At 39.7% G+C, this 27,984-nt stretch overlaps 1 protein-coding gene across 10 annotated transcripts in view; it reads right to left on the bottom strand.

The window, feature by feature from the left end:
* The window catches only part of Nktr (natural killer cell triggering receptor), a 37,655-nt gene that overhangs the window by 4,147 nt on the left and 5,524 nt on the right, over nt 1-27,984 (bottom strand). The window contains exons 2-17 of one of the 10 annotated variants that reach the window (XM_029481212.1): nt 25,636-25,710; nt 24,340-24,447; nt 23,372-23,416; nt 23,034-23,061; nt 21,496-21,583; nt 14,683-14,710; nt 11,964-11,993; nt 11,371-11,516; nt 10,301-10,523; nt 8,943-9,098; nt 7,092-7,179; nt 6,490-6,635; nt 2,202-5,069; nt 1,309-1,404; nt 635-691; nt 6-110 (exon numbers count right to left, since the gene is read on the bottom strand). In XM_029481212.1, the coding sequence (XP_029337072.1) occupies nt 6-110; nt 635-691; nt 1,309-1,404; nt 2,202-5,069; nt 6,490-6,635; nt 7,092-7,179; nt 8,943-9,098; nt 10,301-10,350 (3,566 nt within the window). In that variant the 5' untranslated portion in view covers nt 10,351-10,523; nt 11,371-11,516; nt 11,964-11,993; ... (4 more) ...; nt 24,340-24,447; nt 25,636-25,710. Of the gene's footprint in view, nt 1-5; nt 111-634; nt 692-1,308; nt 1,405-2,201; nt 5,070-6,489; nt 6,636-7,091; nt 7,180-8,942; nt 9,099-10,300; nt 10,524-11,370; nt 11,517-11,963; nt 11,994-12,406; nt 12,426-14,682; nt 14,758-21,495; nt 21,584-23,033; nt 23,324-23,371; nt 23,417-24,339; nt 24,448-25,635; nt 25,711-27,984 lie in introns of those variants that run through there. The other 9 variants (XM_021171522.1, XM_021171521.2, XM_021171523.2 and 6 more) reach the window with 9 other exon arrangements.

Here is a 27,984-nt window from a genome sequence, read left to right as displayed (position 1 = left end):
CCCACCTGGACCGCCTGTTGTAACTTCTACCACGATGGTAACTGTCACTCCTCTGGCTGCGGCTGCGGCTGCGACTCCGGCTGTAGTAACTATCGTAGGTGTAGGATCTGCTTAAATAGCAATGACACACAGTGTTCCATTCAAATACAGAAAGGCTCCTTTTTAGGGCCATCAGAGGGTACTGGCTCACACGGGTACTCTCTGGAGGTGTGAGGACAGTTGCATAAGAAGTTCTAGGAACATCCAGCAATTGCACCCAATTGGACTTACCATGTTAAAGAGAGAAATGTTAATTTCTTTTCTGCATTGAAAAATATCACAAAATTAACATGGAGTTAGTGTGATTGAATCTTGATTTTATTGGATAATTATATTCACAAGAAATGACAGATATTGTCATTTCTGACTGGAGTACAATGAACCAACAGATAAAAATTATAAGATCTTTTTGTGTATGTGTAATTTTAGAAAAAATATGCATTAAAGTTACTTAATTAGAAATGCATCATTTAGGCTAAAGAATAAGATCCATGGCAGTAGATGTGCTGTGTTTTGTGCCTGAGGCCCTGGGATCAATCCCCAGCAGCACAAGCCAACCCCTACCCAGCACTCTGGGCCTCCCAGCAGCACTTACCTGGAACGGCTGTGGAGGTCATAGGAGCTGCTCCTGGACCGGCTCCTGCTGGACGTCCTAGTATGGACCATAGAGGGCTATCACCTTGTGCATTAGGGCACAGGCCACAGTAACAATCTAGACATTTTTGCCCATCAAAGTGAAAATACAGTGAAATGCGATAACTATTGTGTGTTTATCTCAAGTGTGCTGGGATTTCTTTAGAACTAAGCTTTAGGTAGTTTTCTGAGGAGGCTCTCAGTTGGGTGGGAAGGGAGAAGGCCCACTTATATGAGTGCTCAGAGCAGAAAATACCACAAGGCCAAAGAGAGCAGCACCAGGGAAATAGAAAACTGCACCCAGCACTCACGTTCCTCTCGGTTTCCTGCTGTAGCCTGTCGTAACCCCTAAGTAGGTCAAGAAGAGGTGACTCTACTTGTGACCTCAGTGACATCTATGCACAGAGCAGGTAGGAGTGGCATGGCCTCTCAATCCGACTGCTTCTTTTGCCTTACTCTGCTAAGATCTCATCTACAAACAGCCAGGCAGAGTTCCAGAGCTCTCAGAGAGCTGGATGAGAAACAGTTCAGGGTGGTATTTGACAAGGACAGATCAACAGCTGTCCTGTTGTGTCCCAGAAGTGGTCCACTGCAAGTGACTGGACACCACTCATCAGGGTGAGACCACAAGCTCACCTGTGACTATGGAAACTTCCATAGGAACTGCTCCGGCTGCGGGTCCGGCCTCTGCTATACCAGTCCCTGCTCCGGCTTCTAGAGTAGCTTCTTGATCTACAATGGAGTGAGTGAGAAAGCATATACTATGTGCACTCCCCACACTATTGGGATGAACAGGGCAGGAGGGGAGCACAAGCAGGGAAAGGTCTCTTACAAACTTTTGTCATGGACTGCAAAAGAAGTAATCCAGAAGGCACCATGGTTTAACCAATAAAATAAAGTCAGGAAAGACTGCAACAGGCCTATGTACATGTCCATGAACACAACTACTTATTTGGCTTCCTGTTACTGTGAACACCTTTTCTTAGCTTTCACTCTCAGTCTTTGTACTCTTCAAGTCTTTCCTGATGACAAATGCTGGATAGGTCTCCAACAAAAATTCCACCATGATCACCAAGGTCGACTTAGCAACTCTGCCTCCATGCATGGCATCTACCTTTTACACGTGTAACAGAGTAGTAAGTTCAATAATCTATAAGCCCTACAGAATCTGCTCAAAGGATTCTATCCAAAGGCATGGCAACCTGCACAAGAAGGCCAGGTACTTCACATCTTTGAATATGAAGAACTCGCCACCAGTCATGGCAAGAGGTTTCATTGCCCAAGTGATAAAACTACAGGTCTCTTCAGCCGAGTCCATTTCTTGTCCTGAAATGCCCTCTCCCTATTTATGTCCTCTATCAGTGGTTTTGGTCATGTGGAATGCTTCTTATTCCCTTGTCAGATATCTGGAAACAGTGATCAATCACACTTCTAATGCTAATGTTTTTCTGAGCTGACAGCAGACTCTCCTTAGGGGTAAAAGAAAAAAAAAAAAAAAAAAAAAAAAACCCAAAGGGAATATTTCTTACCGGTAAGATGAGGTAGAGCTTCTAGATCGACTTCGTGAGTGACTGTATGAGACAGACCTTGTTCTGTGTCGAGATTTGGTTTCGGATTTACTTCGAGATCTGTGTGGACTCCTGGACTGGCTATCACCATCCCGACTAGGTGTCTGATCATCACTGGAACTCTCTTGATTCCGTGGCCTTCGATTTAGGCGTGCCGTCTTTCTTACTTCATCAAAGAGAGAGCCAGGCCGAACCTTATTTTTGCTTTTGATTTCTATCCTCAAGCCTTGTGGTTTCACTTCAGGCACAGTAGATAATGCCTTCACATCCAGAGCACTAGATGTGGTTGCAGCAGACACTGACAGATTCCCTACACCTTGCAATGGCTTCCACTTATCTGTGAGGTTCATCTGGCTCTTCTCAGCCCCCTCCTTCTTTCCAGCAGTTTCTACAGGACTGGTCACACTGCTAGAGCTGTCCTGTTTAACCCCACTTTCACCCAAGGTCTTGCTTTCAGACATGCTACTCTCTTGTTTCCCTCCTGCTCTAGGATGTGCCATAGACTCATCCTGCTCTGGAATAATGCTCACCTCTGGGCTGTCTATCCTGTGGTTTGCTAAAGGGGACACCACCTCTCCCTTTGCAGGGGAAGTTCTATCAGGGGTGCAAATCTCCATGTTGTCATCTGTCTGAAGCACGTCCTCCCCTCCACCTGGGACATGCTCTTCAAGATGCTGGGTGCTAGGTGGAGAGTTGGTCATGTTTTCCTCCACTTTCAGAGGTGCAGAACAAGAGCTGGGATCATGTCCACCCTCTGCAAGTGGGTCCTGCTCTAAAGTACCCTCCTTGGGTTTACTTGGAGAACTGCCTTCATCACAGGTTTTCTCGACTTTTAGAATGCTGTCTTTCACAGCTTCACACTTCTCAGAGACATGCCTTTTCTCTTTTGGGTCCTGTGTAACTTGCTTTCCATTCATCTCCTCCTCCTCATCGTCACCAAACTCGAGTGGAGGTTGCCAGTGGAAAGCTTGCTTCCGTTTTGGAGTCTTGTGTTTTTTGTCCTTTTTAGCTTTTGATTTCTCTCTCGCCCTTTTTGTGTGATCCCCCTTAAGATCATCCTTTGAGTGTTTCTGCTTCTGGGGCTCTACTCTAATGTTCCCCAAGTTGGAGCAGGAGCTCTCTGACTCAGAGGCTGAAGACTGTGGTCTCCTAGACTTCCAGGCACCGTCGCTGCTGGGCAGAAAAGTGCTTGTTGGAGGCTTTGCTGGGGGTTTGGCTTTGATGTGACTCTGGCCAACTTCTGACTCGGAGTCTGAAGAGGCTTCACCCTCCTCCTTTTCTGAACCTCTCCGGGGATCACTTTTCCTGCTCTTAGTCACATCTTGTTCCGAGTTTGATTCCGAGTCCCATTTACTGCCCGCACAATTCTTCCCTTTGGATACACTGTCATCTCTAGAGTGATCAGGGAGATCATCTTTCGGAGTTCTCTTTTTAGAACGAGGACATTCCCATTCAGGCTTGGGTTTTCCTTCTTCTCTGCCTTTCCCCTGCTTATCATTCAATGCTTCCACTTTTCCCTGCTTCTCCTTCTCTGGGGCTGAGTATACTTGAACATGTGACTGGTCACTGTCTGAAGAGTAATCTAAAGATGATCTGCTTTCACTATACTTTCTGTGACATGAGGATTTCTCTCTGCCTCTGACATATTTACTGTGACGTGTCTTTTCAGAGTTACTGCGATGTCTTTTATTTGAAGTGACACTTTTTTTCCTGTTGGATCTAAACGTGGCTCGTCTTCCATCATCACTGCTAACAGAAGTATATGAAGAGGACCTACTGTGCTGGGAACCATCACTGTACTTATTTGGTGAGTGAGACCTAGATGATGGAGACCTAGAGAGTGAGCGTGAAGTAGGGAGACTTCGTGACCTTGACCTTGTGTATGACCTGGAGGATGACCTGCTCCTAGAAGACTTGCTCCCCGACCTTCCTGAGCTTCCAGAACTTCTATCACTGTACTTTGAATAAGCACTCCCATCACTTTCTGAAGGTTTTTCTCTTTTGTGATAAGATGATGAACTCACGGTTGCTTTAATATTTGTTAAACTGTATGTGCTTTGGACAGGCAGCAAGTGGGTTGTTTTAGCTTTCATCTCCTGAATTCGCTCGTAAGAGGGCTTCCAGGGCTTCTGCCCAGGCTTCCACCTAGAAGGGGGAGGGCTGTCACTCAATGGTATTACAGGAATGTTTTCTGCTGCCACTGGTTGTACTAGCACATTTCCATTCTGTGGCATTGATGGCCTTAAAGGTTCTGTCTTAACTGGCTTATTTTCACTCAGCTGAGCAGGTTTTTTGGGGGATATTGATGTTCTTCGGGGTCCTGACCTGGAACTAGATCTAGACTTTGATCTGTTGAGACAACGAGATGAGGACTTTGACACAGCCCTTGATCTAGAGCTCCCTCTAGAATCTGATTGTGAATGAGACTTAGATCTGTAGGAGTCTCTGCTAGAATGGGTTGAAGCACTCCGGTCATCCTGGTCTGATTTAGACCAGTCCCGCTTGGATGAGTGATGAGAGGAGGAGGAGGAGGCACGAGATCTCCTTTCTCTAACACAGGAGGACTTCATTCGGTGGGTGGGAGATCTTGAGGGTTCCAAATCAGGCATAACTATTCTTCTCTTTTTTGTCTGTCTGTGTCTTCTGCAATGTTTCTGCTTTTTAGCTTTTTTTTTATGCTTAAACTTCTTTTCTTTTCTGTGTTTCTTGTGGTGACCATCAGAGTGTCTCGCTGTACTAAGATCTGAATAGTATCCATTATAGGACCATGATCTGGATCTCTGGGACAGGCTTCTTTCATCCCATCGGCTTGAACAGGGGTCACTCAGCCTGTAAGAGGAGGAGCATAACGTGCATGAGGTTATCTGTGAACACTTTGTGTCTTAGAAACATACTTCTGATGAGAGTACCCAATTCCACCAACACTTTAACATAAATCAGAGTGATGACAACTATTACCAGACTCACAAAAGATCCTTGCTTTTTGGTGATTTTTTTTCCTTTCTAATTTATTTTCATTTCATGTACATTGGTGTTTTGCCTGCATGTATGTCTGTGTAAGGGTGTCAGACCCTCTGTTACTGGAGGTACAGACAGTTCTGAGCTGCCATGTGGGTGCTGGGAATTGAACCCAGATCCTCTAGAAGAGCAGCCAAGGCTCTTAACCACTCAGCCATCGCTCCAGTCCCATGATCCTTGTTTTTTAAGTGAAATAGACTCTGAGTGTTTGTAAAAATCATACCAACTAACCAGAAGTTCTGTAGAGATACACAGCTCGCAATATGATCTACTAACAACCTTCTTCCTCTAAGAGAAATTTCTCAAAGAGTGTGAAACCCAGGCCCCAACCAGTCTTGCTGCTGAGTTACTTGTTTTTGTGGTACTGGGCATCCCACTCAGGACCTTATGCATGCTAAGCAAGCACTCTACTACAGAGCTAGATGCCCAATCTTGACTCAACTTTGTTTTCTTATTTCTTCTTTTTAAAAAATTCACCTACACACGAATGTTTGTATGTGTGCAGGTGCACACATATGCACATGTGCAGAGAGCACCTCAGGTATCATTCTTAAGAACACTAATTTCTTTGAAAAAAATCTCTCATTGGCCTAAGGTTCAACAGTAGACAGCTGCACAGCATGCTGCAAGGACGCCCCAGCCCTGGGATTATGAAGTGCTTGCTGCTACACTTAGCTTTCCATGTACATTTGGGATCCTCATGATTGCAAGGTAAATACCAACTACTATCTTTTTGTGAAGACAAGATCCTGTTATGTGGCCTAGGATGGCCTGAAACTCATTATGTATCCAGCCTGGCCTCCATCTCCCAAATACTGGAATTACAGTGCCACGAGGCCTGGATAAAGCTGAATTTTCTTTATTCTGGAGCCTGTGCACTTTAGAAACAGACACTGTACACTGTAGGGAATCACTATTATCTGAACATATTGCAGACTCAATAGTCTTTGGAGTCAGAAATGAACTCCCATGCTTTGCAGTCTCTTCTATTTACCAATCCACGCACCTGTGAGTAAGGTATTTGTCAAGTCAGACATCTAGTATGTAGCGCCTGAGGCCTTATCACTTCTGCAATTAAGAGTCCACTCAAACTCTCAGCAAAAGGAAGCAGCACCTGACTGAAGAGCCTTGGTCTTAGCGGCAGCAGTGCTGCTCCTACCAGTGGCTGCCAGGCAGTCCCTCTCCAGCACTTAGCTCTGCTCCAGGCTGTGCTCACACTCCAGGTGCTTACTTGTCTCCTTTGCTCCACTTCTCTCCGCTCGGTGGCCTGTAGGCTCTCAGTCTCAGCATCTCCTCCTTCCAGTGAGGAGGGGTTTCACTGCTGTCATCATCTTTGGACTCAGAGTGGGATCTTGACCTTGGAGGTGTGTGATAGCGCTTTAAACACAGAAAGCGTAGTAACTGTTCTAAAAATGCCTCTTGTAGGACAGAGTCAGGCAAAAGATCTAATGCAGGCATCAATTTAAGTATCAACTTAGGAAAGTAGGAAGTTATTTCAAATATAAGACATCAAAAAGCAAAAGAGGCAAGACATTCATCTGAAATCCTCAAGTTCCCTTTGCAGCCCTAACACATTCATTAGCCTCCATTACTCAGAGACCAAAATGTCTGAATAAAACATTATTTCATGGATCGTATCACTGAATAATTAAATCCATCCACAGCTGTATCTACCAATGGCAGTGCCTTTCCAAAACTTTGGGAAATAAAAACAATTCCTTGAATGAGAAGAATGTTCCATTTAAAACTAAACCTCTGACTTTTAAAATAAAATGTTAAAAAAGTCAGAATTTAGGTAAACAATTTGAAATTAGAAAGTTTTAACACACGTACAATTGTGCCTCTTCCTTTGATTTTCCGTCCAGACTTTGATACAGATGGTTTCTGATCACTTACAACAGGTGCAACATCTGGAATGTTCCTGAAAGAGTTCGTAATGACAATTAAAGGTGTGCAAGAGACAGAACATTCTCTCAATGTTCAAGTGCACAGCTACAGTCTTTAAAATACCAAATTTCCTACTTCATGACATGAAATTCAAATGTCAACATGCATAGAGTTTCATGGGTGCAGCCACATCATCCACACACTAACACATCACCACATACAGACACGACTATCACCTTACGTGCTACACACATGGCCCTACAAAGAAGAGGTGTGTGAACTCTTACTGCAGACTTCAGAAGACAGCTCTGACAACTGTTCTAACAGAGAACACTAACTTGAACTCTAGATCTATTCTGAGTTCTGAGTTACTATGGAGTTATTCTGCCGCAGGAAAATTACATTCATCCCATTAGTAAATATGTATTTGGAAGAAAAATAAGTTTTTTTTTATTACTTTATTTTGCATTTTTTTAAATGAAGACGTGTAGAGGGAGCCAGGCACATTAACACACACCTGCAATCCCAGCATGTGAAGGAGCTACAGTACCAGTCTAGGTTAGACAGCAAGACACTGTCTCAAAAGTAAACAAGCAAAGAAAAAACAAAAAACAAAGAAACCGCTGAAGGGCTGGGCACAGTTCACTTGACTCCTTTGCTTTCTAAGTAACTCCTTACAGGAATGTACAACTTACAGTACCCACTGAAGCACTTTTGCTCAAGTACCATTCTTCTCTCCTCCCTCTCTACCTCCTTCTTTTGAGACTAGACCTTGTTATGATGTTCATGACAGACATCAATCCTACGGTCAAATAATCCTATCCATTGCCAGGGCTACATGCATATGCCACCATGCCTGGCTTGTGTCCTTTAATATTTCTAAATTTAAGTCTAATATACAAAGTACATTAAATGGTATTTTCTGATATTAAATCTCAAGCCACAATTCAGGGAAACTACAGTAATATTTATGATACTAAACTGTATCTCTCATCACCATGTAATTAACTTTGCACTATTGAAATTGAAACTGATGTCACCACTCAGTTGGATCCACAGAGCTCAATGAACCTGATAATCCATTCTGAAAAGACTCACCCCCTTTAACAAACGGCCAATGCAGCAAGATCAGTAATATAACCTTCCCTGACCTCTAATAAGCACTTCCCTCCCTGCCAGGTGTGACAGCATATACACACCTGCAACCCTAATCCTCTAGAAGATAAAGCAGAAGGATTCCAAGTTCAAGGCTAACCTGAGGCATGATAAGATGCCGTCCTGAAAAGTAATCAGACAAAAAACACAAACCAAAACAACAAAACACACCCTCTTCACTAACTTGCCCAATTTCTTTTACCTATTCAGGTATTCAAGTGTGGATTCTGAAAGGGCGGTCCGGGCTATTCCTTGGACTAGTGAGTGACTACCCATAACATCGTTCTGTGTACTCTGAGCGTGAGTCATAGGGAGGGAGTGTAAAGCTGCAAGGAGCTGATGAACTCATCCATCAGAAATAGAACGAACACACAGTGCTATCGATAGCTAACCATCACTGTCAACCTGACTGGATATCCAACCCCTACAAGACTGTGCATACTAACTACCCCATGTGCAGATTAAAAGAGGAAGGAGAAAGCCAGCTGAGTAACAGCGCTCCCAGCTCCCACCTTCTGCTTCCTGTCCTGTGCTGTGGGCTGCTCCATGGTATCCCGTCTGAAATGAAACTATGAGCAAGGTGCTTCTGTGAGGTACTGGACACAGTGCAGAGAAGAGGAACACGCCCACCAGCCTACTTACTGTTCAGGCTCCACAGTGATAGCAGGCATATCCCTCCTAAGTAAAAATCGGTTCTCAGGAACTGGAGGAATCTCTTCTGGGCGGACAACAGGCTTTTCTCTTTTAGTGTTTGAGTCAACTGATCTTTTTTCATTCACATCACTCCTCTCAGAATAACTAAAATAAATCAAGTCACCAATTTATACATTAATGCTAGTATTTTATAAAATGAAGGCACATAAAACAAGAGCAAAATTTACACTCACCCTCAGTGTTGATTTGATTTTCACAAATATATAAAACAACACAAGAGCTAAGAAATTTTTTAAAAGAAATGTTTAAAAGAGAAAAAAATCAAGCACTAAAAATTCTGAAATGGAAGTTGTCAATGATCTTAATGTTTTCCTTCTTTAAAAACGCGTTTATCTGTCTATTTCCTCTGTGTGCTACTGTGCACATACCATGATGTAGATGTGAGACAACTACTTGTGGAAGATGACTGTCTCTTCACAATGTGTATCCCAGGAATCAATTCAACTTGTCAGGCTTGGTGAGAAGCCTCTAAGCCAGCTCAATGGCCCAAGTTTTGCTTTAGGGAGAATCATTTGTCTTCAGGGGTGCAGACTGTGTCGTATGTTCCACAGGGTGGCCCTATGCCCCTGCACATTAAGTAGGCTCAGTAGGTTATTGAAAGAAAAGCAAACAAAGAGGAGGGAGATGTAGTGGGTAGGAGAATTCAAAGGAAGGATTAGAAGGTGGAGGACCAAATTACTTTGTAGACATGTATGAAATTCTCAAAGTAAAAAATACTGTATTTTAAGAGAAAGACTTTTCAGGGATTGGAAAGATGGCTCATCAGTTAAGAGCATTGGCTGTTCTTCTAGAAGACCTGGGTTCCCAGCACCCACTCGGTACCTCACAACTGTCTGTAACTCCAAGATCTGACACCCTCACACAGCACACATGCAGGCAAAACATTAATGCACAGAAAATTTTAAAAATTAATAAAAAAAGATAAACACACATGAGAGAGAGGGAGAGGGAGAATTTTCAGGCATTAGGGCTGGCAAGATAGTTCAGTAAGCAGAGGCCTTTGTCGATAAAGTACCTATCTAGAAGAGAGAAACAACTGCAAGCTGTCTTCTGATTGCCACACATATCTTTGAATATACAAAATAAAAAACTTTAAAATTTGAAAACAAACAAAAAGAATTTCAAGAATTATCTTCACCTGAAAAATCACACCAACTGATGCCTACACTATTCCTCGATTGTTACAGGGATCAGTTTAAAACCCAGTGCTCCTCACCTCTACAAGTACAGTACGAGCATAGAGCTCACTGGAGTCTGTGCCCGGGCTGCAGGCTGGGTGCTCTTACCCTTCAGGGCTTACTGTGCGCTTCCTCCTTGGTTCTTCTGAACCACTCATTTCTTTCCGTCTCTTTTTAGTATGTCTGACTTTTGGCCTCCTCTTATGTCTTCTCCTTCTGATTCTCTCTCGTTCAACTTCACTTTCTGAGGATGATTCTGAAGAGGAAGAGGAATTGGAAGAAGAATCCGAGTCTTCTGAATGGGTTGGTTTCTTCCTTTTTTTCTCAAAAACTTAATAGATATTAAAAAAAAAAATCAGTACTTGGACCCAGTACACACCATCCAGAGTGAAAAAATGTGACTGCTGACTATCATATAATTGCTTCATGAACAGCAAACTAAAAATAGACTCAACTAAACTGTTCCCCAGTTATGTATAATGCCCAAGCCCTTACCCATCATGAAGCCTGTATTTTAAGTAAATGTGACAAGTAATGAGAGCTAAGACAGAATAAACAAATGTCAAGGAACAGAGAGATACATATAGGTAGCTTAAGATTACCCTGGAAAAGAGACCTAAAGTAGGGAGGGGTCACACAGATACCTTAAACAAAGAATGTTCTATACATGAGGGCAGGCACAAAGTCCCTAGTGTCTGAATAAAGATCAGTGTAGCTGGAAGGCAATGAGTATGGAAAATTGTTGAAAAGACAACAGAGAGCTACGGGCTCTGTGCTGAGAGTACCACTGTAGGTGTCTGTGCGGGGGTGGGGATGGGGAGTGGGGGGTGGGGGATGTGGATTACCTGTCCCTTAAGAGGATCACTCTGGTAGCTGCTGAATACAAACCAAAGTAAACCAAGGGCCTAAGCAAAGGAATTAGTGAGGGCATGCCTGCTGACAAGTGATCATAGGGAAACAGGGAGAAGGAAGGTAGGCAGCTATGAGGGTACTGTAATAATCCAGGCATGAGAGGTCTTGATCAGCTGACAGCTGGGTAGTAGCAAGGAGGAGGAGCTGGAAATATCTGCTGGTGGAGAGGATGCTGCACAGCACAGAGGCATCAACACTCCCACTACCTACACACATGCTTTATACCTCTCTGTTCTAGACTCCCCCCATCTTCCAAAGGCTCTTACCATCTTTTGTCAACTTTGTGGCCAGAACCCCACAGTCAATAACTCGGACATCTGCATAAGGTCTGCTTGCAGCATCTGTTTTCAGATTTTCAATCTGTTCAATTACTTCAAAACCAGATATTACCAGTCCAAAAACAACATGAACCCTGTCATAATATAAATCCAAGAAATAAATTAGTCTGGTAATAATTACAGTATGAACATAATTGGGACAACTGGTGTCAAAAACTATCTATCCATACAACTGCAAACAAACCAAAGTGTTATGAACCAATTAGAAGGGAATGACAACTTGAAATCTACTTCCTAACAGGAAGCAGTGACAGCTCAAATCAAGACAAGGTGGGATGCAGTCTCTGTCAACAGCTGCTGGCCTTTTTAGGGTTAAGAATCTGCTAAGAGAGGACACTTCATACTGAGAATTCATCTCAACAAGTATACGCAAAACTCATGAGCAAAAATGAGTCAGGCTCTTAAACTCCTATACCCCGTGCCCCTTTGGGAAGAACTTGACTACAAAAGACTAACCCAGGCCAGCAAGTCTTTCGGGCTCATCAAACAATTCTCTGAGATTTTAACAACTCGATGCTTACCCATCCAGGTGTGGAGCAGGCTTTGTAGTTCTGTACAATAAACATCAACACAAAGATGGTATCAAAAATGACGTATTCAGATGAAGAAAGCAGAGGGTTTAAACACAGCATGTTGTGAACAAAGAAGTAAAGATAAAAAGACAGAAAAATGTTAAGAATAATTAATATACATCCAACTATAAAAGACCCCCAAACACCAATAGTAGACATTTTACTAATTAAAAAAACTAGACTACAATGAATTATAAAACCAACTCTGTTAGAATGTATGTAATAAATTTGAGTTATAGAAAGAAATATAAAGCATACACACTGAAATTAAATTTACTCTCAAACCAAAAATAATAATGGCAATGAAAACAAACATTAAAAAAATTCCCAGCAGGATTATGTGAGGAGGAAGCCACAGCCTAGGTGAAGAACTGACAGCACTGGGCACACACCCACTGGGCTCGTATTTGCTCCTGAAGACTGAGACAGTCTGTGTATTCCTTTTTAAGGCAAGCAAAGGAGGAGCCTCGGAGTCCTATCTCTGGAGCTTCCTGTTCTTCTTTCACTCAAGGTGAAGTTTTTGCAACTCATATTCTGAAAATGCAATAGGGAGGGGCTTTCAGATTGCTGATGCCCTTCACAACAAGATGAAAAATGAAGGTCTATGCATTATCAACATCTTTGATTTCCATGGTCCAGAAAACACCCCTCCGGCTGCCCTGTGGATGCCTCACTGTCACTGTTGGGACTCTGTGGGGTACACTTGGTTAAGGTATTTTGAACCCAAGTTGGGTTTCCCATAACATTTTCAAAAATCTTTACATGTGAATTGTAATGCAAAAATATAAAAGTAGATAGCTAGATCAGTATTAGAATACCAGAACCTTAATTACTAAGGATGAAAAACAGATGATATAGACAAGGTCTCTAGGCTTTCAGGCCATATTAAAATAGTCACTTGTATAAAGAAAAAACCATATGCAGTTTAATGCCACTCTAAGACACATGAACAATTTAACTTTTACAACATGTCAAAAACATTATTGTACAAGAGACTATAATGTTTATACTTACTTTAAGAATATCCAGTTCTGTATGAAGACTATGTAGATAGTATTTAACTTAAAACTTTTAATGTCAACTTAAGTCTCACAACTTTAAATGAAGATTTGAGTTTTAAAATCACAAGTCTCAAATATTTCTTATAAAATTGAGTAGAAATTCAAACCAGTGTAATTTAAAAAATAAAAACAGGTTTATAAGGGGGAGATGGGGTGGGAAGAAACGAAGAAAATCTAATGAACCGGTGAGCCAAAGACACTATGAAGCGAGTATCCAGAAGTCATGGTAGACAACAACTGTAAGCAAAACTGCTTCCTGCATTGTATATGAGCTAGACAGAAGCCCCTTCTGAGAGGGGTAAAGGTGCTTCCGGCGAGACACAACTGTCCTGCCAAGCACAAGATGAAGCCACACGGCTGTTTACTGACTGCATGTGTTCTTTCTTTCTCCGGCCTCGCTCAGAAGAGCCTACAGTTGTTTCTAGCACACAATTCCAATTCAGCTGCCACCTTGGCTAACAGATGCTGTAACCACCACGTATGGCAACCCTAGGCAAATAGAGATAGTCTATCTGGCTGCAGCAACACATACTCAGATCACCAGAGGATGGAAGAATGCTCTTGGGACATTCAATGAGAGAGATAACTTGTCTCAAGTTGAGAATGAACGCAGGTTCCTCATGTGTGCTAAGCACACTCAACCACTGAGCCACACTGTACAGTCAGTCCCTAGTACTGCTTTCAAGTCTAATGAAAACTTACTGATAATGTACCTAGGGCACTGAGTAGTAAAGAAGCACAGGACTAGAGGACAATCTGCTCACAACATCCAAACCAAAATCAATCATTTAAGTTCCTGGCACCTGCAACTTAGGTACAGAAATACCAACTTTCACCTTCACTGGGACAGAGTAAGTACATGGGAAATATTTCTCCAAAAAAGGAACTCTCTGGACCTGAGCCTACAAATCCCAGGATTCACTGTAGCGCAGGCTCACTGGAACTATGCTGACAGTATACACAAACAACAGTAACAACAAGGGTAACAGAAAGGCAGGAGAGACCATGTGCTCAGCCAAGTCTACTAAAACAGAAAAACCTTGCCCACCAACTCTTTGCTATATTCAACATTCTCAATAGTACCATTAGAGGCAACGATAGAGATGCAGTAAATTAAGACTTAGAAGACCAGGGCAAAGGAGAAACAAACACCAAAAAAACCCACAAAAAAATTTATAAAGCTTCAGTGCTCAGACATTTCTTTTTCTCCCAGAGTCTTTCCCACCCCTGAATCTACCTAAGACACTTACTGCAAGGGTTACTTAAACCACAAACCCTACAAACTAAAAACTTTACTGTTGTTCCAAAGAATGAACTATATGTATGCCATCATCAGAGCAGCTTCTGGACCTTACCAACTCCTAAAATCCCAATGTAAAACAGTGTCATGAAGCACACAAGAGTTACTAAAATGAAACTATTTTCAAGGTTAACCATAAGCAACGAACATCCTTGTTTTACATATATTGCAGAAAATTTTTTTTCCTTAAAATGTTTCAATACATGTAACATTAGGATTAAAGAAAGGCAGAGAGAGAGAGAGAGAGAGAGAGAGAGAGAGAAAGAGAGAGAAAGAGAGAGAGAGCCTTAGAGTAATGAGACATTACCTTTGGAGCGCACGGTGTAACACTGTTTCTGCAAATTTTACACAAAAATGGCAAGAAATAAATTGTAGTACACTTTTAAGACAAGACTGAATTTATGTTTTAATATCAATATAACTTTGAAATTAAAATTTAAGAGTTTTATAGAAAGCAAGAAAGCTTTTTTAAAGAGGGCTCTAAATTTTCTTTCGTAAGATATTTATGAAGAGATGAATTTTGTTTTGAAAAAGCCTTGTAGAGGTCTTCCTAGACTCATGGTATTTTAACACAGGGTTGGTAACAGCTCATAAAACATTAGAGCTCCTTTTATAATCTCAGAGATTAACTATGCCATCTTTCTCAGTAAGATAATACACCATGAGTATGGACAGATATACAAATCTAAATACTGAGAAATTGGGACTTCTGGTAGAAGGCAAAATAATTTCTCCCCAAAACTAAGTTTAGATAGTTCAAAACAAAGCTTGAGGAACTTAACCAATGCACTTCGTTTTCATGCCTCTGCTCTTCAGACCTTTCCTGGTTGTGCAAAACAGAGCCCTGGAGAATGATTTGGTCGGAATCTGAACTGTGCTCACTGCTTCATGCATGTACTCAAGCTGTTATGTCATTGGACAGAATTAATAGAAACAGTAATAATGGCAAAAGCAGAACTTTAAGGATCTTCTCTGCGGCTTTAGGCAACAGAGGTGACAGCCTTAGAGAAAAAAGTCAAATCCTGGTCAGAGGATTTTCATATCTAATCTGATTTTTCCTCTTATGTGAATTTTATTTTAAACAATAAACACTGGATTTTAACTAATGAAAATTAAAAAAATCAATGACTACACAAACCAAAAACCCTTACACCTGAACAAAAAATTTGATAGGATTTGAGATATGTTGTTGTAAAGGTGACTTAAATCTCTCATATAGGCATGAGTATAAAAAAAAAAGTTTGAAATCATACAGTTTTTCAGAGTGTAAAACTCCAGGCCTAAAGTAAGAGGGCACTAAAGCAACTATTCTCTGTCATCTTTATCACACAACTCTCGTTCATCACGGCTTAAACTAAGCTATCGTGTGTTACTCAAACTACGAGTAACACAGCTTGTCTTTAAGGCAGCGGACATCCAATGCTGTGTTACCAAGGTCACTCAGAAAGAAAAGCTTTCTAAATTTCAATATTAATATAAAGGAAATATACACAAATTATAATATACATTATATAAATATATAAATTATAAATGTCTTTCCTGACTGATATCATGTATATCACATAAACACATAAATTCTAAACATGGGTGTTAGATGACATCTGAAATGCAGGGAAAGTGGTATTAAGGTTCAAATATCACAAACTCCTTTCCTCTCAAAAAAACAATTTATGAAATCAGCATGAAGTTATTACCTTCCATAAAAACAAAACAAAATCCAAAGCAACAACAAACAAATAAAAACACAGTGACTAAGGTCACAACATTTAATACCATTTTCTCTCACATAAATTTATAAATGTGTGGGTGAGACATTTCTCTCCCAAACCTACTTATGCTTGCCAAAGTGTCAACACACATTTATAAACTCCTACTAAACATCCTAGTCTTTCCTCCGCTTGCTTCCTACCTTGGAATGAATGTTCCTCTCTCATAGATGAAGAGCTGCTTGTAAGTTGGGTCTTTAAATGATATAAAGTAATCTTAGAGCCTTTACCCATTCATGACTTACTGCTCTTCCAGGACCAGAGCTCATTTCATTTCCTAGCACCCACATGGCAGCTCACAACCAGTTAAGTCATCCAGTCTCAGGGGACCTGTCCTCCAGAGGCACTGAATCCAGGTGGTACACAGTCATACATGCAGGCAAAGCACCCATACACATAAAATAAAAATGAATGAAGGAAAAAAAGAATACCCTCATATGTATATAATCAATAATCTGGGTATGGTAGCACATGTCTTTAATGTTTTTAATGCCAGCAGCTAGGAGGAAGAGGCAGGTAGGTGGATCTGAGAGAAATGTTGGTTAGCATTTACTAGGTCATGAGTCTGATTACCAGCACTGAGAAAAACAGAACAAATTTTGTTTAAATATTAGGTTGGGCTTTTCTATATTATCTTTGTTATAAAAGATAACATAACATAAAAATTATCATGACTAGATCTGTGGCCAATGACAGTCTATTCACCAAAGCTTTGAAGCCATAAATGGTCTACACTGAGGCTGGAGAGATGACTGCTCTTCCAGAAGACTCAGGTTCAATTCCCAGTACCCAAGTGACACCCACCGCCCTGTTTCTGGCCTTTAACGGCACTGCATGCACATGGTACACACACATATGCAGGCAAAACACTCATAAGCAGAATATTATTTTTAAAAAGGCCTGTACTGACAAATATTTTAGTAGCAACTGAGGGAGGGATTGCTGCTGCCCCTGATGTAGACAAAATGAGTCCCAAGCCTTTTTGAGGTGCTTTTCAGACATGAAAATTAGGCAGCTAGAGAATAATTTTATACAGGAATATTTGTATACAAATCATTTGATTTATTCAGAAATTTAGGATCTTTCTATAAGACATGCTCTTTCTTCCACAGTTTGAGGGTAGGTAGAGAGTTGAGTGGGTATTTCCTGTGTTAAGCATGAGGGACCCTAGCATCCATTTAACAGTCAAGTGTAGGAGCTATCTCTGGGGAGACAGGGAAAGGAAGGTCAACCACCAGGGCTTCCTAGCCAGCTAGCCTAGGAGAATCCAGAGAGGTCCATATTCACTGACAGACTGTCTAAAAACATAAAGGGAATGGGGTTGACAAAGGAAAACAACTGATGTCAAATTCTAACTTCTGTTCTCATGTGCTCTGGAAACAAACACTCACACTCACACACACACACACTTACTTTTTTTTTTTTTTAAACAAAGTAAACTCAGAGTACAGAAAAACAGCTAAAACCAAGATTTCTTTGGTGTGTGTACATATATGTGTGGCTTTTTTTTTTTTTTTTTTTTGAGACAGGGTCTTCTGCTTTTGTGTGTGCCCTACAATGACTATACTCAAATTCGTTATGGTTCATAGTGCTGGGATCGCAGGCATGAACCACCACAACTGGCTAAAACCAAGGCTTCCTGATGATAGCTAGCTACACATTCCATCTCAGGAAAGTAATAACAAAAGTTACAAACTAATCTTTCTAATGTTGTTTTATAAAATACATTCCTATCTTCTCAGTAACTACAGACAATAAAAATTAGTACCAGAATTATTAACTATGATGCTTTCAAAACAACAACAACAACAAAAAGTTCCCCAACTGCCATTTTCTCAGCAGAATGCCCCTGCCTTGGATACTTAACTACGGTGATTCAGAACACAGTGCTTATAACCCTGCAGCATGCAGCCAGCAGCATGCAGCCAGCAGCTTTCTTCTCCAGAATGTGAGATGAGATTCTAGAGCAACCTGGACAGGGTGTGCTTTTTCTTCCTTACTTATCATTCATTCTCTATTGAACATGAATCTCATTCTATAGCTTTTACCTGAGTCATTCTTTAACTTGTTTTTTGCAGAGCTAGTGACTGAGCCTATAGCTTTATACACAAGGCAAGCTCTCCATCACTATACTACACTTCCTGCCCTATAGCTTTTATTGTTTTTTTTTTCTTTTTTTCATACTTGACCTAAAAAATAAACAAAATGACATAATGAGTGAACACTAATGTACTTTGGCTTGGTCACATGCACTGCTTGGTGAGTGTGGTGCCAGAAGTCTAAACTCCTTTAAAAGTATTTTAGTGTGAGCAATCCCTCATGTCCTTAGTAGTTTGTAAGGATGGAGCTCCTTTCCAAGTCCCAAGCAGTAATATTCCAAAGACTGTCTTTTTTTCTATATAAGCTTCCAAAACAGAAGCACCACAGTTCATGCCATAGTCAATACAAACAGTTAATGGTAAAAATTACAATTAGTGTAAAGAAAACCTCATCTCCCCTATATATATAATCATCAAATATATATGTGTATATATATATATATATTCTTTTTTCACACACAAAGACACACAGTTATAGCCAAAGAAAATAATATATGCAATATTATGTTGAAGAAAACAGTGTCCAACTTAGGAAGGGAAGTTGCTATGTGTGAGACTCAAGACAACAGTTAGAACACACATCACAAAATTTTCTGAGGGACGGCCACATGCCACATAACAGCACCAAATTACTGGCCAGGAACTGTAGTAGGTTTGTAGGGCACAAACTAATTACCATTTTGTGCAGATGTTTTACAGATCCTTGCAAGGCCAATGAAACAATCCCTAAGACACATACGAAGCTGCTCTTACATCATCCTTTCTGCTCAGAACTGCTACCCAAGGTGCCATATGCAGTGTGTGGTGGTGACAGGACAAATCCAAAGCTTACTGGGAAGCCACTGGGTAGGTCTCAGCTATGATTATATACATAAGCCAAAGACAGTACATTATTCTTTTACCTCTTCCAGTGACAAAAGGACATGGGCTTGCAAGATGTAGAGTTTCAAAGATCTCTCCCTTTATTGGCTGCCATTTCTGTTGTATCTATCCTTTCCATAGTAATGATACATTTTGTTTAGAAATGTGAACACTAGTTTGATTTTATCTTGCAATACATGGGAACTTGAACTTTTAGCTACCATAAAACAACACATAGGCATATCAGTTACTTTTTTAAAAATTAGGACAAATTTTTGTGTATGTAAAATGTTACCTCTAAGACTGCAAAGTTCCTTTCAAATAAATTGTAACCAAACTAAAGATTGAATTTTTTTTCTTATCATGCCTTTAGTGGTTTTAGAGCTGTCTATAGCTAATTATAGAAACTGCTTAACATTTTTATTCCTAATCTATTGATGTAAAATTTTTCATTTGGTGTTCCTCTATCAACAGCAGTCCAATGCAAAACGAGGCCACACAGAAAGCACTAATAGACTTTTCTATAAATGTTCCTAGAGATTGAAGTAGCAATTAAATAATACCAGAGGGTAGAAGATTTTATATCCTAGATTCTAACAGAGGTCTACATAAATAAGCTAACTATATGTAATAATGGCAAGAAACTACAACTACCTGAATAAGGACATTTTAAATGTAATAATATAAAAAGAAACTTTAGAGCCCTCAGATGGCCCCATCCTGACCAATGAATTGTTAGTTTTTCATGTGCACAGTTCAGATAAGCTTAAAAATGGAAACAAAGAGGCTTTGACATGGAGTTACCACAAAGTTTTTGAAAATTTACTTCTTTACTTTGTACTGCCCCGCCCCCAACAAAAGTAAAGCATAAGAAAAGCACGCCAGTGAAAATGTGTGTAACTAACCATCTGTGGGCTCAAAACAGGGCTTGGCACTCCTGTCTCAGGTTCCCTTCCCATGTAACTCCAGCACCAGTCGCTTCTCCTAACGCTCCATTTTTAGGACATCCTTAGGAACAGAATGCCCCTTATCTGAACTTCTTCAGATCATGTTGAAAATCTTTCAGATAAACTTAAAATGTGAGGTTTTTTTTTATATGAATAACTGACTCCTTTAAAGACAGGGAAGCGCCATTCATATTTATCCATTCAGAAAGATGTAAAAGAAAACTTGTGATAAATCACAAATAAGATATTTCTCCAATATACATAGAACAGCAGGGATTACTATTAAAAGTACCAAGCTGCATGCTGGACAATTATATTTCATATTGTACATGAGACAATATAAAAATAAGTTTAGATAAAAGAATGTAATTAAAAGTATGCAAAAGGTTTTCTTTAGAATTCTCACATGAGAATTTAGTTTTTGGTTGTGCAAATACATATACAAACAAGATATATTCTTTAAAAAATATATTTATTATTTTGTATGGCATTTGTGGGTGTGGGGGGCACATGTAAAGGTTGGAAGGTACCTGGGGAGTCAGTTCTCTCCCTCTCCCTTTATGTAGGTTGTGAGGATTACACTCAGGCTGCCATGTGCTTTTGTGTCAAGTGCTCTACCCACTGAACCATATAGCCAGCCCAAAAGGTATTTGGCTCTTTGAAAATTTAGTACTTTAAAATTTACTAATATTTACAAAGTTTGGCAAAAAGACAGCCAATGTTGTATTACTTCATTATGCACAGAGACCTTACAAATTTTCAGTAGTTAAAAATCCTGACTAAATAGCAAATCACTTTTCTACACCTCATCAGAAAATGTTAGCTCTCACAAAACTGGCTAATAGTAAGAGAGAAAACAAAAACATTCACATGATGTTTACCCAAACCAACTCCTTCCTATGCCTAGGATCCATCTGGACTTACATCATGGCCAGTTTTTTTCTTTCTATTTTTAAGACAGGATCTCATTATATGGCTCTCTTGCTGTCCTGAAATCACTCTGTAGCCCAAGCTGACCTCAAACTCAAGAAATCTGCCTGCCTCTGCTTCCCACGTGCTAGATTTAAAGGCGTGCACCGCATCACACCACACCCAGTGACATCATGGGCAATCTTTACATGTTCATCATGAGTTCATATTCCAGTCTAGGTAAACTGAGCCTTCAAATGAGGAGGAAGCTAAAGCCTGATTCTTTCCTCATGACAGCATATTCTGAAAACACTATGTACCTTCAGGTTACATTTTTAAGTTCAATTCTTCAAATCTAGGTATGTGCTGAGTATTGAAGCAGCTAGTAGAGACTACAGTTACTAGGTAATACCAGAAACACAAAAGTCAAACCAAAGCGGTCAGAGTTTGAGCAGTAAAATGAGGTTGGCTATCTCATCTTTCTCATGAACAGCGCTTCTCTGTAGGAAAAGTTCATCTCTGCATTACGCCTACTCACATGAAAAACTGGGAACCATTGGTATGTTTCCCTCGATTTGCCATTGACAAAAGGAACGCTCTGTCATGTTTGAGAATAAAGTTTTCATCTGTTTGAAGAAAACACAAATTTGTTAGTCTCCAATTATGAGAAGTTTTTAAAGTAATGCTCAAGTACTAAATTGAAAGCAAAGGATGAAACTCCTCTTCTGGTCAGTAAGATATTTGGCAATATGTAGAAAAAAAATTAACTAATTGAATAACAAAAGCACAAAAAAGGCCGAAAAGATACTAATTAAAGCCTTGAGGAAAAGAGCAGGTATTTAACACTTTGTACAAACAGCCTTAGAACAGTCACTTCCAGCAGCAGCACTTGGCTAAATGATACAGAAACTACTGACTCTCCGGGAAGTCTAACCAAGAAACTTTTAGAAAAATCTCTACAGTAAAATGTATTGCCTTCAAGTTTCCAATTAGCTTGACACATGAACTATATACATAGGTGAGTTTTAATAAGTCTAATCTTGAATGCTTAATGTTTGTATGGGAAATTTATTATTCCACTGAAGTCAAGCTGATCTATGAGAAAAAAATTACATATATTTAGTTTCAGGAAAACATTAAATTAAATCAAGTATCAGTAGGATCACAAAATTACCCAAGGAAGAATATTGTATAATTAACATTTTAAAAAATATTTTAAGATAAAAAAGCATCTGCCACAGAGAACAGCCACATTAAAGCAACCCACAGCACTAAGTGCAAGTTGCTACACGCCATCACAACCAGCTAGAAAGGCGGAAACCATCATCACCATCACTTAGCGATAGCTCTAATCCAGCAGAATTATCTTTAAGACTGGACAGTCATATCATCCAATGTGCCTGATCTCCTCTAATACCAGAAGCTAAGCAGGGTCAGGCCTGGTAAATATTTGGAAGAGAGAAATATCTTTAAAACCAAATTTCCTTTTACATTCATACAAACAAATCTTTCTTTAGAACAGAAACATAGAACTTTAAAAAAAAAAAAAAGATGATTACCTTGGGGACAGGCTTCTGAAAAACAGTGATCCAGTTTCCCCAAAGGAAATATAAAAGACCATTACACACTAAAGCTTTGATGGCATTCAAGCCCAGCAACGCTGGAGCCCACCATAAATTCCTGCAACTGACTTTTCTAAGGCTTTTTGGGGAAGTGCAATAGTTAGACTTAATGAAATGTTACTACTGTAGGAATAAAATATAACCGTATAGTTCTAGTACACAAAAGAAAATATACAAACCTTTGAGAAAGGAAAAAAATACCAATTTGTATTCAAAGAAATTGCTTGGTTTAAGGGAACAAAAACCACAACTAGCTTCTTTTTTCCCTGATGTAGAACTAAGGACCCATTGTAAAGAAACAAAGGCACAGATGCATGTATGAAATCACAGAGATTTTCCAAGTCTTCAAACAACACAGAAATCCAGGCACAACCTGACCAGACTGTCCATGGATTTATTAGGAGGGCACAAGGGAGCAGAGTGGAGTTTGTGTTACTGAGCTTCGTTCTCTTACCTTTTCATTTTGCAAAAGACCACATTCTCTATAAACAAAAGAATATGTTGACAGTTTTAGGCAGGAAGATAGGAGTTTTCATGTATATAGTTGCCTAACCTCCATGCTGAAAGTCATGTTTAACCTTAAAGTTAGCCTTAATTAATCTTGTCAATTAAGTTATATATTACAATATAATTTATCCCCAAGCTCATGCAAATAAAGTATTTTCATGCAGCATTAGTTTCATGCAAACGTGAACTACAAGTAAACCTCTTCTCATTAAAGTATGCGACCAAACTTGCTTTATATCAGAACTGAAACAAAAACAAAAAAAAACACAAAATACCAGGCCTTACCTTTAAAGTATCCACCATAAATTGATTCTCCACCTTTTCCATTACCTGAAAACAATGAGTTATAATAAATTTTTAAATATTCAATGCATGGTAGTAATTCTATTTTTAACATGATTTTGTGTGTGTGCAACAGTGTGAATGAATGTGGAGCTCAGAGGACCATCTGCAGGAGCTGGTTCTCGCCTTCCACCATGTGAGTCCCAGGGACTGAACTCAGGTTATGAGGCTTGGTCACAAGTGCCTTTATCTACTGAGTATGAATACCCTGCTGGCTCATGTGCTTTGGATTTAAGAGACAGTCTCACCATTGTAGGTCAGGGTGACCTCAAAATCCTTAAACTCAAAATCCCTGGCCTCTGCCTCCCAAGTGTTGGGATTACAGCTGTGTGCCATCACACCCACCTCTATTACTAGTATTACTGTTATTGCAGTACTTGAGAGTGAAACCAAGGCCTAGGACAAACCATGCAAATGTTCCACCATTCAGCTTCATTTTCAGCCCAATAAATTATTTTTGATGGCTTCAATATGTTGAAGGAACTCTGAAACCTTTTAATTGCTACAAATAAAACAAAAACCCAAAAATCTCTGTGACTCTAGGAACATTCACTTAATATTCAACATATCATGAAAAATACTATCAGAAAAATGACCCCTATGACACAATTGTTTCAAGTAACAGATAGTCACACCAAGAAATTTCTAGAATAGATGTAATTGGACAGTACTGTGGTGTTCACTGTAAGGTAATCTCTCTGATAATTATGTTACTAAATTACATAAAATAAAATATTACAGTCTTTACTTTTTCACAAATTCTAGATGTGTAACATTTGTTCATCCAACAAGGATGCACTGCGGACACATGTTCCCATCATTCTGTGACATGATATTTACATTTAAAGCAATATTGAGATTCTTTAAAAACTGATGGATGGATTTATTAGGAATATAACTTTTATCTCTACCTTCACTGAAGTCCCCACCCTGAATCATAAAGTTTTTAACCACACGGTGGAATGTAGAACCTTTATAACATAACTTCTTCCCAGTTGTTTTCCCAAGGCCTTTCTCCCCTGGGGGAAAAAAAAAAAAGAAGTTTAGCTACAAACCCAGCACTCCACGGGAATAACCAACCAACTAATTTGTGGTGAAATCCCTCCCATGTGCTGATACTATGAGAGATGTAAGACACAGACAGATGACACAATGTATGTAGCATATATACATAATACACACACCAAAATAAATAATGCAAAGCAGTGTATGTTTTAAATTGATCCAGAAACAATTCTATGTGCTACAGGAGGTAAGGATGAAGAGAATTATTTCACTAAAGAATGAAAACAAGAAAATTGGTTCAAACATAGGTTTTTAAAAATTAAACTTGCTATTTTAAATGTTTAGCATTAAACCCGTTTTATTCTTCTTGGCAAGGGAGTAAGCAATGATACATAATGAAAAGCAATTTTTAAAAAGAGCCAATGAAGTGCTAAATGTATTTAAAGAATTAAAATTTGGATAACAACATTTTCCCGGGCCAAATTAATTTTGAAATGTCTTATTTGATGAACTAATACATAAAGATTGTATTATATAAAGTAGATCCTTATCATTTTAAAGACTATTTCTTTTTCATACTGTCCTCTTTTAAGAAATGTTTCCTTCATTCATATTTCATATATTCAAGTTTTAGTTATATAACTCACTTAACAGATCATTGTATGTATTTTTTAATGTTTTCTTTTTTTATTAGGTATTTTCTTCATTTACATTTCAAATGCTATCTCGAAAGTCCCCTACATCCTCCCCCCACCCTGCTCCCCAACCCACACACTCCTGCCTCCTGGCCCTGGTGTTCCCCTGTACTGGGGCATATAATCTTCGCAAGACCAAGGGCCTCTCTCTTCCCAATGATGGCCGACTAGGCCATCTTCTGCTACATATGCAGCTAGAGACACGAGCTCTAGGGGGTACTCGTTAGTTCATATTGTTGTTCCACCTATAGGGTTGCAGACCGCTTCAGCTCCTTGGGTACTTTCTCTAGCTCCTCCATTGGGGGCCCTGTGTTCCATCCAATAAATAAATGACTGTGAGCATCCACTTCTGTATTTGGTAGGCACCGGCATAGCCTCACAAGAGATAGTTATATCTTGCTGGCATTCATTATATATTTATGAAGGTTCTCATTCTCCTGCTTTAAAGCAGATACACCTGTAAGTAGCCAGTCATTCTTATTGAAAACAAGTTAAAAACTCACTCACCTGAGCACAGGCATAGGAAGTTTTTGCATGTTTTTGGACATATGTCTGAGAAGAGCTGAAACATAATTCGACCAACTGAAACAAAATATGAGGGGAAAAAACAGTGAGCAAGTTGATAATACAGCAATATTTCATATAAGAGAACTTAGCTAGGAAGTACCCAATAATAGTATGGTTTTTTTTCTTTCTTTTTTTAAATACAGTACTGGAGATCAACCCCATATACAATAAAAGTGTTTAAATTTATGGCTCTCGAACAAAAATTGTAGAATCTGAAATTTTTTTGCTGTTGTTTGTTATTTTAATTTTTCTTTTTATCTCTGTGAGTACACTGTCAGTGTCTTCAGACACACCAGAAGAGGGCATCAGATCCCAAGATGGTTGTGAGCCACCATGTGGTTGCTGGGAATTGAACTCAGGACCTCTGGAAGAGCAGCTGGTGATCTTAACCTCTGAGCCATCTTTCCAGCCCTGAAGTGTTCTTTTAAAACAGGGTTTTTTGTTGTTGTTTTGTTTTTTGGGTTTTTTTGTTTTGTTTTGTTTTTTTGAGACAGGGTTTCTCTGTGTAGCTCTGGCTATCCTGGAACTCTGTAGACCAGGCTGGCCTCGAACTCAGAAATCCGCCTGCCTCTGCCTCCCAAGTGCTGGGATTAAAGGCGTGCGCCACAAAACAGGGTCTTCTTATACATTAGATCCTTTTAATACTAATGACCTTTTTAAAAATGTTTGGTTTTGCTAGGCTAAAGATCAAACCTAGTACCTCACAAGTATGCACAGCAGGTACTCTATACACATTCCCAACTCCAAGCATTCTTTTTTTTTAAAAGATTTATGTATTTCATTTATAGGAGTACACTGTCACTGTCTCATACACACCAGAAGAGGGCATCAGAGCCCACTACAGATGGTTGTGAGCTACCATGTGGTTGCTGGGAATTTAATTCAGAACCTTTGGAAGAGCAGTAAGGGATTCTTAACCGCTGAACCATCTCTCGAGCCCCCAAGTATTCTTAATTAATAGTGTGTGGCCTGTGAGGCCCTGTCAGAGATGAATGAGCACAACCCTCCTTGAGAGTCTTTTCTGATCAGCAGTTAGAAGGAAAGCTTTCCCATACTCTTTGGCGCTTTCTTTCCTGAGATAACTGTTGAAGCCAATCACCTAAACTCAATGCCCATGTTCTACTCCCAGAGATCCAGGGGATAACAATTTGCTCTGAAGAATCAATGCCACCTACAATAAACAGCAATGAGAAGGAACAAGTATGCAACCGATCTCACTACACACTGGAAAACTGTTCTCAAATTCTGGTTTCAAGATTCTTTCGAACTGTTAAAAATTACTAAGCTGTTGTTTATGGATTACACTTGTTAATTGCATATATAAATCGAAATTTTTTTAAGACACAATACTCAAGCACCCATTCCACTAGCGCTCAGGTCAGTGAAGTGAGATTTCCCCGTGAGAGCAAATCCTATTTTAGTATTATAAAAACAGTTCTGACTGTATAAACCTGCTTCAAGAATTATTTAGGTTTATTACATTTCCTTTTCCTTGGGGTAGGTGGCTCCCATGTATTACAGAATATGTGTTGAAGTCAGAAGACAACTTGCCAGAATGAGTTTTCTCCTCCCACTATGTGGTGCCAGGGATCACATTCAGAGGGTCAGCTCAGCAGCAAGTACCCTCTCCCACTGAGCCATTTCACCTGCCCCTAAGAAATGAAGTTTCAGTTTCCAATTCTCTCCTAACTCCATTTCCTCCTTCAGTCTACAAAATCCTTTCCCTTTTAAACATTTTCCTTAAGGAGACAGGATAAGGATCTGGCATGGAGGCTCATGCCTTTAATCTTTAATTCCAGCAGAGACAGAGTGATCTCAATGTGTTCAACTCCAGCCTGGTTACACAGTAAGACCAGGACAGTCAAGGCTGTTACACAGAGAAACCCTGCTTGAAAAACCAAAACCAAAGAGAGAGAGGGGTTGGGGGGGGGGGTAAATCAAAATTATTGTAGACCAAGTATGAACCACGTTTAGAACAGACACAAACCAAGTTCTACTGTTATCACTAAAGTTTTAATGTATTTCTAGCTATCCTACTGTGTTCTTGGCTGCACTACAGATAGCTGTCATGAATAAGAGTGGGATCATTACTGCCCATCATGGGAGGAAACTTCCTTATGTCAATCAACACTCTAAGACTAATCTCCACCCAAATCAATCTAAAACAATTTCAAAGCTGTAGCTGTTTTTTTGAAGAAAAGGATGGAGGAAGAAAACAAAAAAGAAAAACTTTTAGGTAATAAATGACCAATGTGCATGAATACATGTCAGAATATTTCAAGAATACCT

The sequence above is a fragment of the Mus caroli genome, chromosome 9 (genome assembly GCF_900094665.2).
Source record: "Mus caroli chromosome 9, CAROLI_EIJ_v1.1, whole genome shotgun sequence".
Classification (NCBI taxonomy): Eukaryota; Metazoa; Chordata; class Mammalia; order Rodentia; family Muridae; genus Mus; species Mus caroli.
Note: the sequence above shows the minus strand (reverse complement) of the source record. Positions and strands in the feature narration are given on the sequence as shown.